This window comes from Zeus faber, assembly GCF_960531495.2.
Source record: "Zeus faber genome assembly, chromosome: 21".
NCBI classification, from domain to species: Eukaryota; Metazoa; Chordata; class Actinopteri; order Zeiformes; family Zeidae; genus Zeus; species Zeus faber.
In genome coordinates, this window is record NC_137208.1 from 15551183 (window position 1) to 15565150 (window position 13968).

General features: G+C 42.5%; 1 protein-coding gene across 1 annotated transcript; it reads left to right on the top strand.

The window, feature by feature from the left end:
- Window positions 1-4134: 4134 nt before the first annotated feature.
- On the top strand, window positions 4135-5289 carry LOC307246646 (4-galactosyl-N-acetylglucosaminide 3-alpha-L-fucosyltransferase 9-like; the record flags this gene model as incomplete). Its single annotated transcript, XM_080022632.1, has 1 exon — window positions 4135-5289. The coding sequence occupies one exon, from the start codon at window positions 4135-4137 to the stop codon at window positions 5287-5289; it is 1155 nt and encodes a 384-aa protein (XP_079878758.1).
- Window positions 5290-13968: the final 8679 nt, after the last annotated feature.

Genomic DNA, 13968 nt, shown 5'->3' on the forward strand with positions numbered 1-13968 from the left:
AGTTTGGTTTGATTTCAGTTTAATTTCATTGAGAATTCCTTGGAGTAGAGCAAGACAATTAATTCGAGAGAAATAATGATTGAAATCCATTCACTGAGGAATGATTGTGATCCTCGATGACCGAAAGCTGAAATTTAGTATATATATTATTCAGACGTGCATTTTGCGGCTTTTCTTTGATTTGATTGACTTCCCATGTAAAGCCTGTTGCACATTGTTTATGAAAGGTGCTATACAAATAAAGGTCATTATGATTAGGATTATCAGCATTGCTAGAATAATTAGCATTACTATTATATAGTTTATAATTTTGTCCTTGAACTGCCTTCGTTCTTTCCACTGTTTGTAATTTTGGGACTTCAAATTGCCCTCTGAATGCTGCCAAAATTCAAATGCCACAACTATTAAACCACTTAAGGTGCACATAAATTGTGGTAGCTTCTGATCTATATACTATAAAATACAGTATAACTGTAATACTATAATGTCTATTGACTTCTGCATGAAAATGGCTTTGTATTTGGTTATGAATCAAATCACCAGAAGTCAAATATGTCATATCCTGTTTTTCATGCTGTATTTCCTTGCAAGTCTTTGAGTGTTGAGTTCCTCTCGCCTTCAGAGGATTTTTTTATTTTTAATTTTTTTATTCAGGAAGGCTGCATAAAACAAGATACCGCACGGTTACAAACAAGGACAATGGATAAAAAGGACAATGAACACTCAGATACAGATACAGAATCTGGCCAAGTTAAAGTTATGTACAAAGACACTGACCGATACCAATAAATTCCAAGTCCTTTAATTGACACAAATTGACTATAAGAAATAAAATCTGTCAATTGCAAGTCGTCCGTAGGGAGTTCCAAGTGGAAGGGGCAATATACTATACAATTCCGCCGGCCGGTTATATACAGTATATATATATATATATATATATATATATATATAGAGAGAGAGAGAGAGAGAGAGAGAGAGAGAGAGAGAGAGAGAGAGAGACATAATTATATTTCTTTGGATTCAGAATCAGAATCAGAATCAGAAATACTTGAATAATCCCAGGGGGAAATTACTTTTGTAACAGCTACAAATCTACATACAACATATTTACATACAACATATAATAATTATTAAGAAACATATTTATATATAAATATATATATATAAACATATCTATATACACATGGTAAAGTGTAAAATGTGCAGTTAAAATGTGCAAAAAGAAGAAGGTGCAGAAGTGGAAGTGGATTATGAGTTCCTCGAGCCATTGCAATACAAACAGGTTATATCTCTTTTTAGATTCAGGATCGATTCCCAGGGGAAATACTATTTTGTCTTTTTGGTCTTGTGGTTAATGTAGCGATACAGGAAACAAAGCGTCCTTTGATAACCTTACACCTATTTGCTAGTAGGATCGTATGCCCTGCCCAGAAAAGATGACACCGACCCTGTTGTGGTGTTTTCTGTCCTTAACTATTTATTCGCTTTCAAATATAACATGTAATACAGCCTTGATATATTTATGTCTTCAAAGTAGAAGAGTCGACTTAATACAATTTCAATCAAGCACTTGTGTTCTTAGAGCTTTTCATCATGATTATTATTTGGATTTGTTTTAGGGCAACAAGGTTCTCAATGCTAAATCCATTGCAAAATTAATGAGCAATACCTAAGCGTCATGCATATTTGATATTCAGATACAACTATATATTTGAATATCTAATATAGAGTTGAATGTAATGTAGTGGTCGGTGTTAAGTACAGTACCAATGTTATATAAAATATATTATTTTCTTCTTAATTTGATTCACTACAAAGACAGGTAAATGTCCGGATGAACAGCACGGGAGGACGGTGGCTTAAAAGGTACAACGTTAATTCTCAACAAATAGAAAACAAAAACCCGAAGAAGGGTAATCAAATGGGTCTATGCCACACAGTAGCAGTATTAAAAGTGTTAAATAAATCAGGTACTGGTGATACCGCTGGTGTTAAACAGCAGCAATAAACAAGAAGAAATTAGGCTTCCAATATAATCAAAGATGCAACACTGCAAACGTGGAAAACCTCAAAGGGTGTAAAGGTTCACACTGCTGATAACATTGTTTGACAAGTTCATGTAATCAAGGTTACACACATATTTGTGTACCAAACTTACACTCTTAACTCCCACTCAGGCTTTGCACCATGCGTCCACCGGTTAACGGCTGGAAGCTCTGATAAAATGAAAATCGATTAAAAATAAAAACCCAAATCCACGATTCAACAGCGTTTTTATAACATGACTGAGCCAATTGATTTCTGGTTAAACTGCAAGTTGGCCTTCCGGAATAACAGCTGCTCACCTGAGCTCACAAACATTGTGTCTGCTATCTGCCGGCCCCCAAGCTGCTTGACACACCCCACCACACTTACCTGTTCCTGAACCCATTATTAAAGAAGGCGAACGCTGGCTTCTGTTGTCCTTATATAGCCTTCCCCGGGGTGCTAAAGGCTTTAATATATGAATATAATCAAATGTTTTTATTTTCAAATAGCAAATGAGCATTGACTTTTGTCGTGTCCCAAAGAAGCATGCAAAGATGATGGCTGATTACCATCAAACAGTACTCTTTACAGTACACTTAAACTCACCCAGCCGGAAAATCCAGCTCCATTGGAACGAAACAAGTCAGGCCACTAGATTGTCATCTCAATAGCAGGTTCAGGAATACAATATGCTTTCTTCCCTTCAGCAAAACTTCTATCAGGTAACGTTGAGATTTTTTTATTTTATTTATGGGATCGTAGCCACGATTAATCTGAGTGGGATAATTGCGTCGCAGATCTGACAGTGTGTGAATAGCTAGATTTTATCTTATTTGACTCTTGACATTGACATTGTTTCATGAACATTCCAATTTACATTATGTTGGACAATGGTAACAGCCAACAGGGGGGGCGCTGAAATTGAAAACCGGATATTCAATATGCATGTTTGACAAATGGGTGTGAATCCATATAGTCTAATTCTGGTGTTTATTCCTCCACAATCCTTCCGGGTAACTGTTGGGTATGTACGCCAGAATTGCAGAACAATTTACCTTTGCCAACAAATTAAGGTTTTTAAACGAGAGTGAAAGAATAACAATTATTGTCATGCATGCATTTATAGTTCTTTATTTTGTAAAAAACAAATAGGTATTATATTTATTCAAGCACGTCAATTAAGTAAAGTTAGAAGACTGAGTTTGTTTGATTATTGACATCATTTGTTCATTCGTTAAAGGGGACCTATTATGCTCCTTTTTACACAAGTAAATATAAGTCTCCTGAGGTCCCTGAAACATGTTTTTGAAGTCTTTCTGCTGAAAATGCCACTCAGATTATGCATTCCAACCATTCTAACATGCTTCTACAGTATACCATAGTGTTCCGAAATGTTTATTTTCTGTTTGTGTAGCTTTAATTGTAAATGAACAGCCTAGTTCTGTTATACTGTTTTTACACCAAAATTACCGGGTGGTATACTTTCCACGTGTTTCCCAATGATGTTAAACGCCGGATTTTAGCGCTCCAGCACCGTGGGTGGAGTTACTCGGGTGGAGGGCGGTTCTAATTCGAATGTGTCTTCGTCGTACGAAGACACGAAGCCGAATGGCTTGTTGTAGGACATGTTTTCTGAAATAGACAGCTCACAATAAACTGACTGATTCAACATTCAAGATTCTTATTTCACAGTTGGTTGGTTAGTAGTTCCATTGGAGCACTGGGAAAAAAAAGTTTGTTTTGCATAATAGGTCTTTTGTTTCATTTTATTTTACATGCCTCTTCATATCAGGTTTATTTGAATGAAAACCGAGGCGGACACAAAATTCATAAATATCAAGATACACAATAATGTTATTTCATGTGAAGTTAATTAAATGTAAAACACCAAAAAATCAAATTATTATGCAGCAACAGGATTTGAACAATTGCAGACGCAATATATATTTTTATCAATATTGTTTTCATTTTTTCAAAATCAATCAGCCAACCATGAAATTCATAATTTTTAAAATGTGTATATCCTTTAAAGTGTAGTTTCTTGTTTGTGTCTGGGACTGGGACTCGATGGTAATGGTTTCTCTCTGTTCTACCACTAGGTAAGCCATGGCCTCGTTTGTCCTCAAGCCTCAACACATCGTCATCGGCTGTGTGATTGCGCTGTCCTCACTGTGTGTTTTCTTCATCTACTACAAACCTGACATTGACTTCCCCTTGGCTGGCTTTTGCAACAGAGCCCCAACCGAGATGGTCCAGTGTGTCCAAGGCAACGACACGCAGTCCCAAAGTCCGACTCTGGTATCAAAGCAGCACGGGGATCAACATTACAATAATAACAACATTATCCAAGATGCAGATGTTGGTAAAAACGACATCATCGTTCTGATCTGGATGTGGCCCTTCGGCTTCCAGTTTGAGCTCAGTTGCCGTGAATTGAATATCCAGGGATGCCACCTGACGGATGACAAGGCTCTTTATGCCAATGCCCACGTGGTCATCTTCCATCACAGGGATATCCACGGGGATCTTAGCAACATGCCAAAGGAGCCACGTCCATGGTTTCAGAAATGGGTGTGGTTTAATATGGAATCGCCGGCCAATTTGGGTCGTATCCCGCAGCTCAATGACTTGTTCAACTTGACAAGCAATTATCGTCTTGATTCGACCATTCCAGTGCCCTACCTGGCCGTAGTTCCAGTGACCCGTGTGGATAGGACTTTCAAAATACCAGCTAAGGACAAGCTGGTCTGCTGGATTGTAAGTAACTGGAACCCGGCGGCTAAACGAGTGCAGTTCTACACTGAGCTGAAAAAGCATATCAATATAGAGCCCTATGGCGGGGCCTTTGACCGCCATATAAATGATGAAGAATTCCTGGCGATATTACCCAGCTGTAAATTCTACCTCTCTTTTGAAAACTCGATCTACACAGACTACATCACAGAGAAGTTAGCTAATCCCATGGTAGTTGGGACTGTGCCCGTTGTTCTGGGCCCTCCGAGAAAAAACTATGAGGCCCACGTCCCGGGTGATTCGTTCATCCACGTGGAGGATTTTGAGACTCCAAAGGAGCTGGCTGATAGACTGCACTTCCTGGACCAGAACCACTCGGAGTATATGCGTTACTTTGACTGGAGACAGAACTTTGAGGTCAAGCGTATAGAATTTGGTCATTATGCTGCTTGTGAAACATGTGTCTACGTACAAAGACACAGAAACTACCAAGCGTTTAAAGGCCTTGACAAATGGTACTGGGGTTAAAAAGTGCACACCTAAAACGTATATTCAGTTTGTAATTCAGTAAATTAATTTAGTAAATATAATAAAACAAGTGTAAAAAGGTAATATCCAACTCAGTATATTACCTTTTTACTCTTATTTTATTTGATTTACAAACTGAATTACGTTTTAGGAATCAGTAAGTTCAGTTAGTTCAGTTAGTTCGTTTGTTAATTACTTAGTTATTGTGTCTTCGTACTTATTGTGCATAATCTCTGGGTGTGTTGCAACAACATTTCACTGCATATATGTATGATCTTATGTAAATATATATGATAAATAAACATCTTGAATCTTGAATCTTGAATCTTTGGAAAAGTGAAAAAAAAAAGAAATGTTTATTTTCATTATTTAATCTCTATTTCAGATAAATCAATTATATATGCCCATATTGCTTACAAATTTGGTCTCCTGGAATACACCTGCCAAGTGGAAAGTAGATCGGATTAACGGTTGCCGAGAAAATCAAGGGACAGACAGACAGACAGACACACAGACACACAGACACACAGACAGACAGACAGACAGACAGACAGACACACAGACACACAGACACACAGACAGACAGACGCCTTCCATCCACTACATCGCCAGATCGTCAGCTTTTCTCACTCAGTTAGTACCGCTCGTGGCTCCTCCTTAGATCGGAGAATTGTGTCTGAAAGTCATGGTGTTAACCAGCCTTTCCGCCTTCCACGTCCAAGCCGTTCCCGCCCTGCCTCGTCGAGCCTGGCCTCCTGTCCATCCGTCTGGAACCTGGATCCCTCTTCCTCGTCCACGCTGTCCCTGTCCTGTCTGGCCTCGTCCCGTTCGGTAGTCCCACCTTCTAGGACCCGTCCGCCCGATCCCGCCCGACCGGGTCTCCATCACGCCCAGTGTCTCTGAATAAAATTCCATTGTTTCCATTGTTGAACCCCGTCTGCTAGGAGTCTCTGTGCCGTGCGTTTGAGTCCCTATAGCCGTGGTCACAACAGTTGTCACGAGTGCACTGCGGCCTGTTGCTATGTTATCAAGGTCCCGGATTTCAGTTATTTCAGTTTCCCACACAGACATATATACATAGACACCGCATTGGCCTTTGGATCGTACGTCAACGTCGCCGCCAAATTGGACCGGGCAAGCCCTGTAAACAAATACAAGTTAACAGGGGAGATGCAGTTTTTCTGGATAAAAAGCACTACAGTATAACGTTTACATTTCTTGTAGTGTCCCAAAGAGACATGCAAAGATAATTGGTGATAATTATCAGACTGTCCTCACTGCAAACAAAACTCTGACAGTCACCCTGCTGGAAAACCGGTTCTCGCCACAAATCATTTGTTCTATGTAGATTTGCAAAATGATCTGAACAGCGGGGACAGGAATAAGCCTTTCTGACGCAACACAGCAGCAAAGAGAGAGGATACGTTAACTTCTACCAGGTAACTTTGAGATTTTTGTTTTTCGAAAATCATAATATGAGATTGTAAGAAGAAGAAGAAGAAGAAGATAATATGAGATCACAGCCACAATAAATCTGAGCGGGGTAATTGCATCGCAGATCATACAGCGTGTTTGTGCTTACTGTGAATAGCTTGGAACTATTGATTTGACATGACTGTTGCCATATGAAAATGTGCTCTCAGTTAAGGAGTGCATTGTATCATGAACATCCTAATCCACATTGACAGACATGGTTACCGCCGGTCAGGAGGCGCTGAAATTGGCAATGTGATATTCAGTATGTGTGTTTGACAAATGGGAGTGAATCATTAAAGTCTGTTTCTGGTATTTATTCCGCAATCCTTTCAGGCTACCGCCGGGTATGCATGTCGAAATTGCTGAACAATTCACCTCTGTCAAAAATGAAGGTTTTTAAAAGAGAGTGAAAGAATAACAATTGACCTACATGCATTTATAGTTTTTTATTTTGTAAAAATATCTATTTTCCTTACTCACTGTGGCAGTTTCACCTACCAACCACCACCCAAGAGGCGTGTTCAGGGGGCCTCTGGCACAGAGACACAGAAGACAGGGTTGTAGACACCAGTTATTTGTAGAGAGTGGGCCAGCTGGAATTAGCCCAGGAGCAGATAGAAACATGTCATGAGACAGGGCACCTATCCTGAGTGTGTGTGGGAATGGAGCTTTTACCTGTTGCTCGTTAGACCAACCAACAACAACAGGTATGCAGCCACTCTGATCCCAATTACCTAAGTCCAGGTGTGGCTGCTCAAACCAGCCCATCCCCACACCACATACCCCCGACACCAAACTGAGGCCAGGGAGAATTCTTGGCCGAAGCCTACTCCCTCCCCCACCACCAAACAGAGAACAAAAATGAAAAAAAATACCTATAACAAACTCTGAAACAGGGTTTCTATACATAAAACGACAGACTCTGGCACAGGGTTCCTTCAACCTTCAACCAACAAATGTGCATAAAAGATGAACTGGACCCCTTCCAGAGGACCTGCTTCCCCGGAGCAGCATGGTCAACCGGCCTCCTTCCCCCAAGGCGACGACAGACTGCCCCCTCCTCCCTTCCACTGCGTGGGGCCTAAGGCTGCTGTGCTGGCTGGTGAAGACGTGGCCGGACTTTGCTGTGTGGGCTGCTTGGTGGGGTGGCCGGGCTGCTGGGCTGCTGGATGGTCCCGGCGGTGGCTGCTGTCGGAAGAGCTAGCTGTTGGGCGGAGGAGCTAGCTGCAGGCGGTTAGCCGTGGGGGTTTCTGCGGCTGCTTCTCCCCTGGTCCTCCACCACCCCGGGTGCTGCTGCTCTCAGTCGGGAGACGGTTTGTCCTGGGGCCGCTAGTGGCTCGAGGGCGTCTTCGGACGGCCCCTCTACCACCCGCCACCCAAGTGGCGTGTTCAGGGACCTCCGGCACAGAGACACAGAAGAAGGGGGTTGTAGACACCAGTTTATTGGAGAGAATCAGAAGAATCAGTATCAGAATAGTCTCTATTGCCAAGTAAGTTTACACGAACAAGGAATTTGTCTTGGTGTTTGGTGCAAACATGAAATTTAAATGTAAAACAAGTAAAATTTTAGTGAAATATGAAAGAAAGAAGAAAGAAAGAAACAGTCTTTAATTGTCACACGACACTCCACAACACATGCTTGCACACACACACACATGCACATGCTTGATGGTGGCCGGTGAAATGGCTCCTCTGCTTTTGACCCATCCCAAATATATAAGCATATGTAAAATAACACTGTTTATTTTTTTAAATAAAGCTGTACACATGTGCAGGACTGTGCAAATGTTCAGTATAAAGTGTAACAGTATGTGCAATGTTCACAGATAAAGTCCAGAGAATGAGGAATGTGCGTTAATGTAACGCATAGACATACTCATTCAGTTTAAGGCGTAGTGGGGGTGGGGTTGGGCCTTGTTGATGAGGCCAGTTGCAGAGGGGGAAGAAACTATTCTTGTGGTGAGAAGTTTTGGCCTTGTTTGACCGCAGCCCCCTGCCAGAGTGAAGAGTTTCCAACAGTTTGTGTCTGGGGTGGAAGGGGTCAGCCATAATCTTACCTGCACGCCTCAGGGTCCTTGAGGCGTACAGGTCCTGGAGAGATGGCAGAATTCAGCCAATCACCTTCTCAGCAGAGCGAATGACACGCTGCAGTCTACCCTTGTCCTTGGTGGTTGCAGCAGCGTACCAGATGGTGAATGGTGAGAACCGACACAATGATGAAGGTGTAGAAGTGCACCATCATCGTCTCTGGCAGGTTTAACTTCCTCAGCTGCCGCAGGGAGTACGTCGTCTGCTGGGCTTTCTTGATGATGGAGCTGATGTTCAGCTCCCACTTGAGGTCCTGGGAGATGATGGTTCCCAGGAAGCGGCAGGACTCCACAGAGTCGACTGGGGAGTCACACAGGGTGATAGGGGTGAGTGAGGCAGCGTTCCTCCTGAAGTCCACAACCGTCTCCACTGTCTTTACAGCGTTGAACTCCAGGTTGTTCTGGCTGCACCAAGTCACCAGATGGTCAAGCTCCCACCTGTAGGTGGACTCATCCTCACCAGAGATGAGCCCAATGAGGGTGGCGTCGTCCGCAAATTTCAGGAGTTTGACAGACTGGTGGCTGGCTGTGCAGCTATTGGTGTACAGAGAGAAGAGCAGAGGAGAGAGAACGCAGCCTTGAGGGGAACCGGTGCTGATGGTCCAGGAGTCCGAGAAGTGTTTACCCAGCTTCGGGTGCTGCTTCCTGGCAGACAGGAAGTCTGTGATCCACCTGCAGGTGGAGTCAGGCACACTTAGCTGGGAGGACTAGTCTCACAGAAGAGCCGGGATGATTGTGTTGAAGGCGGAGCTGAAATACACAAACAGGATCCTGGCGTAGGTCCCTGAGGAGTACAGGTGCTGGATTAGGAAGTCTAGGGCCAAGTTTACTGCATCGTCTACAAACCTGTTGGCTGTGTAGGTGAACTGCAGGGGGACATGCACACATCATCGTCTGACCAGCGATGGACACTTGTCCCCGGGCACGTCCACGAATGCTGCCCACTGCTCCTGGCTGCGCCCCCGAAGGAAGGACAAGCCAAGGATAGGTTAGATGCAGAGGCCTCATTTCACCGGCCACCATCCAAAGCATGCATGTGTTGTAGTGTAGTGTGCTGTGTGACAATTAAAGATTCTTCATCAAAGAGGTCAGGGCAGCAGGTCTGTAATCATTAAGTCCTGTGGTCCTTGGCTTCTTTGGGACTGATGGAGAGACAGAGTCTGGTCCGGCTGCTGTGCGGGGGTTTTGCCTCTCGAAGAGAGGTGTTTTTGGTTTGAGGTTCGTGATTTGTCTGAACCCTTTCCAGACAGAGGCAGAGTCATTGGCGGAAAACTGGTATTGGAGTCTCTTTGGTGTTGGAGTCGTTTAGCAACTCGCACCTCTTTGCTAAACCTGTACTTAGCCACTTTAAACATGTCTCTGTCCCCACCTCTAAATGCCTCTTCCTTCTCTAACCTTAGCTGTCTGAGTTTAGCTGTGAACCAGGGCTTGTTGTTGTTATAACTCACCCTGATACGTGATGGTACACAGCTCGCCTCACAGAAGCTGATGTATGATGTCACAGCCTCTGTGTACTCATCCAGACTATTGGTAGCAGTCCTGAAAACGTCCCAGTTGGTGCAGTCCTTGCATGCCTGTGAAAACGTCCCAGTTGGTGCAGTCTTGCATGCCTGAAGATCCTCCACGGCTTCACTGGTCCAGTTCTAAGATGTCTTCACCACAGGTTTACACAGCTTTAATTTCTGCCTGTATGCAGGGATCAGGTGGACCATGGCATGGTCAGAGTGTCCCAGTGCAGGTCAGGGGACGGCGTGATAGGCATTTCTTACTGTGGTGTAACAGTGGTCCAAAGTATTCTCCTCTCTGGTGGGGCATTTAATAAACTGTCTATATTTGGGGAGTTCATGGCTGAGGTTTCTTTTGTTAAAGTCGCCTAGGACAATAACTAGGGAGTCTGGGTTTGTCCGTTCCACACACCGTATCTGGTCGGCGAGCATGCACTGTGCGTCCTGCCCTTTGGCTTGCGGTGGTATGTAAACACCGACCAGTATGAATGAAACAAACTCACGGGGAGAAGAGAAGGGTTTGCAGTTAATGAAGAAAGATTCCAGTTCAGAAGAACAGTGCTGTAGGATCACCGTCACGTCATCACACCAGCTACTGTTAGTGTTAAAACACAAACCTCTGTCCACCTTTTGTTTTGCCTCTAGAGAGTTCTGTGTCCCGATCCGCCCGGAAGTTGGAAGCCTGCCAGCTGCAGTCCAGAGTCCGGTATCGTTCCACTCAGCCACATCTCCGTGAAGCACAGTACAGAAGATGAAGAAAAGTCTCTGTTCTTCCCCAACAGTCGTGGAAGTTCGTCCAGTTTGTTTCCCAGTGAACGCACGTTAGAGGGAAATATTCCAGGTAACGGTGCACAACGGTGAGCGCAGCTTTGACCAGAATGTTCAGTAATTCCATGGCTGTGGCGATGAAAGTGGGATATAAATCCACAGGGGTTGTAGCCCTAATGTTCATGAGCTTTTCTCTGGTGTGCGAGGTCCCGGAATAGTCACAAAAAACAAATTTAACAAACACATGACACATAACAACACCGACACACCGAGGCGACCGTACGAGGCACCATCTTGGTGATTAGAAACAGAGGGCTAGTTAGAATTTGCCAAGAAGCAGATAGATATGTGTCATGACATGGGCTCCTATCCTGAGTGTGTGTGGGGATGGGGATTTTAACCTGTTGCTGGCTGGACCAACCAACGAGAAACAGGTATGCAGCCACTGTGATCCCAGTCACCTAGATCCAGGTCTGACTGCCACACATCACACTCAGGTTCCTCAATTAAGATGAAAGACATAATTGGTTCGTTTGTTAAAAATGTCCGGCGGTGAGGACAGACTTTTTTACAACTTGAAAGTGATTTCAAATTGAGTGTAGTTTATGGAGATTTTGGATATTTTACATGCGTCTTCAAATCAAGTTTATTTGAATTATTATTGATGCGGACACAAAAAAACAAATACATCAAGATATGCATTAATGGAATTTGTTGTGAAGTTAATTACATGTAAATCACGATAAAATCAAATTATTTTCATGGGATTATGCCACAAATAGAATTGAACAATTGCAGACGCAATATATTTTTCAGTAATATTGTTTTGGTAATTTCAAAACTAATAAGCCCACCATTGAATACATCATTTTTTTAAATGTGCATATCCTTTAAAGTGTAGTTTCTTGTTTAACAAGAGGAGGAATCTTTATTGGTCACATGACACACCGCACTACAACACATGCATATATATATATACACACACACACACACACACACACACACACACACGCACGCACATGCTTTTTGGGTGGTGGCCAGTGAAATGTGGCCTCTGCATTTCTCCCATGCTGGCTTGTCCTTCCTCCAGGGGGGCAGCCCGGAGCAGTGGGCAGCATTTGTCGACGTGCCCGGGGACCTGGTACTAGGTGTCCATCGCTGGTCAGACGTTGGTGATGTGTGCATGTGGGATTGGGACTTGATGGTAATGGTTTCACCTGCTCTCTGTTCTAGGTAAGCCATGGCCTCGTTTGTCCCCAAGCCTCAACATATCGTCATCGGCTGTGTGATTGCACTTCCCCTTGGCTGGCTTTTGCAACAGAGCCCCAACTGAGAAGGTGTGCCCAAGGAAACGACAAACACTTCCAAAGTCCAAGTCTCACATAAAAGCAGCACGGGGATCAGCATTACAATACTAACTGAGATACGTTTTAGGAAGCAGTAAGTTCAGTTTGTTAATTAGCACTTATTGCGCATAATCTCCGGATGCGTTGCATAGACATTTCACTGCATATATGTATGATCCGTATGTACACTGTAAGTATGTGATAAATAAACATCTTGAATCTTGAATCTTTGTAAAAGTAAAAAATTATTCATTATTTTTATTATCTATTATCTCATTTTCAGACAAATTAATGATATATGCCCATATTGCTTACAAATCAGGTCTCCCGGAATACACCCGCCAAGTGTAAGGTAGATCGGATTAACAGTTGTCGAGCTAATCAAAGGACAGACAGACAGACAGACAGACAGACAGACAGACAGATGTTGTGGTTTAATTAGTAACCTGTTGTGGTTAAATTTAGCCACCCCTTGTGAAAACCTACAATGTGTTATACTAAAGTCGATGCAAGAACTACCACATTTAATACCAAATGTAATATAAAACCATCCCTTAACAATACCTTTGATAAATAGTACACTCTGTAAACCAGATGGAGCCACGTATGACCAATAGAGTATGACCCAGTTTTTTTTTTTCCAAACCTCGGGCTGAGTTATTTTTTATCGAGCCCGAGGTGCAGGCTCTCTCCTTCACAGGCCTCGGCTTGAATCTTTTTTTTTTTTTTCATTCATTGATTTCCTCTTTAGCTATTTTAGTCGGGATGCTGTTGTTCCAAACCATATCGTGCAGACATTACACATGCATCATCGGGATTTGAAAATAAGGGAAGTGTTTCTCCCAGTGGCCCACCGTTGGCGTGACTGACAAAGTGGGGCTGGTTACTCACGGTTACGTTTTTATGTTCTGTTTTCTTTGGCTTCATTCAATTGCAGTAAATTAATCTCCAATTAAAAAAACATGCTGTTCTTATAGTCCATAGTCAGGAAAATTAATACGTTGAGTCGTGTCCCGGAGAACGAGCCTTTGTTTTTCGTGCTGCACATAACGAAATCTAAACCAATTCATTTGGATGGGGAGATTTTCACAGACCTGATTCCGGGAGGTTAAAAACGTCTAATATGAATAAATGGGAATGGTTTAAATTTTAGGTCAAACAAAGCCATTGACACAGGTAAACAAATATCACTTGTAAAGAAACAAATACAAAAGGAATTGGTTTATAAAAGGAATCTGTGCATATATATATATACATATATATGAATGTGAACTTCTATTTGAAAGCATCAAAAATGACATAAAAAAACTGAATAAGGAGAAAAGGATTTACCTGATGAGGATTTGACTATATTGGAAATTGATATGGCATAAAAACAAATGCAAAAATGGTTAATCACCAGGAATTGATGGTTTGACGTCTACATTTCTGAAGTGCTTTTGGGATGACGTTGGGGAATTATTATATGAAATAAACATTTTTAGAATGTTTTCAGAA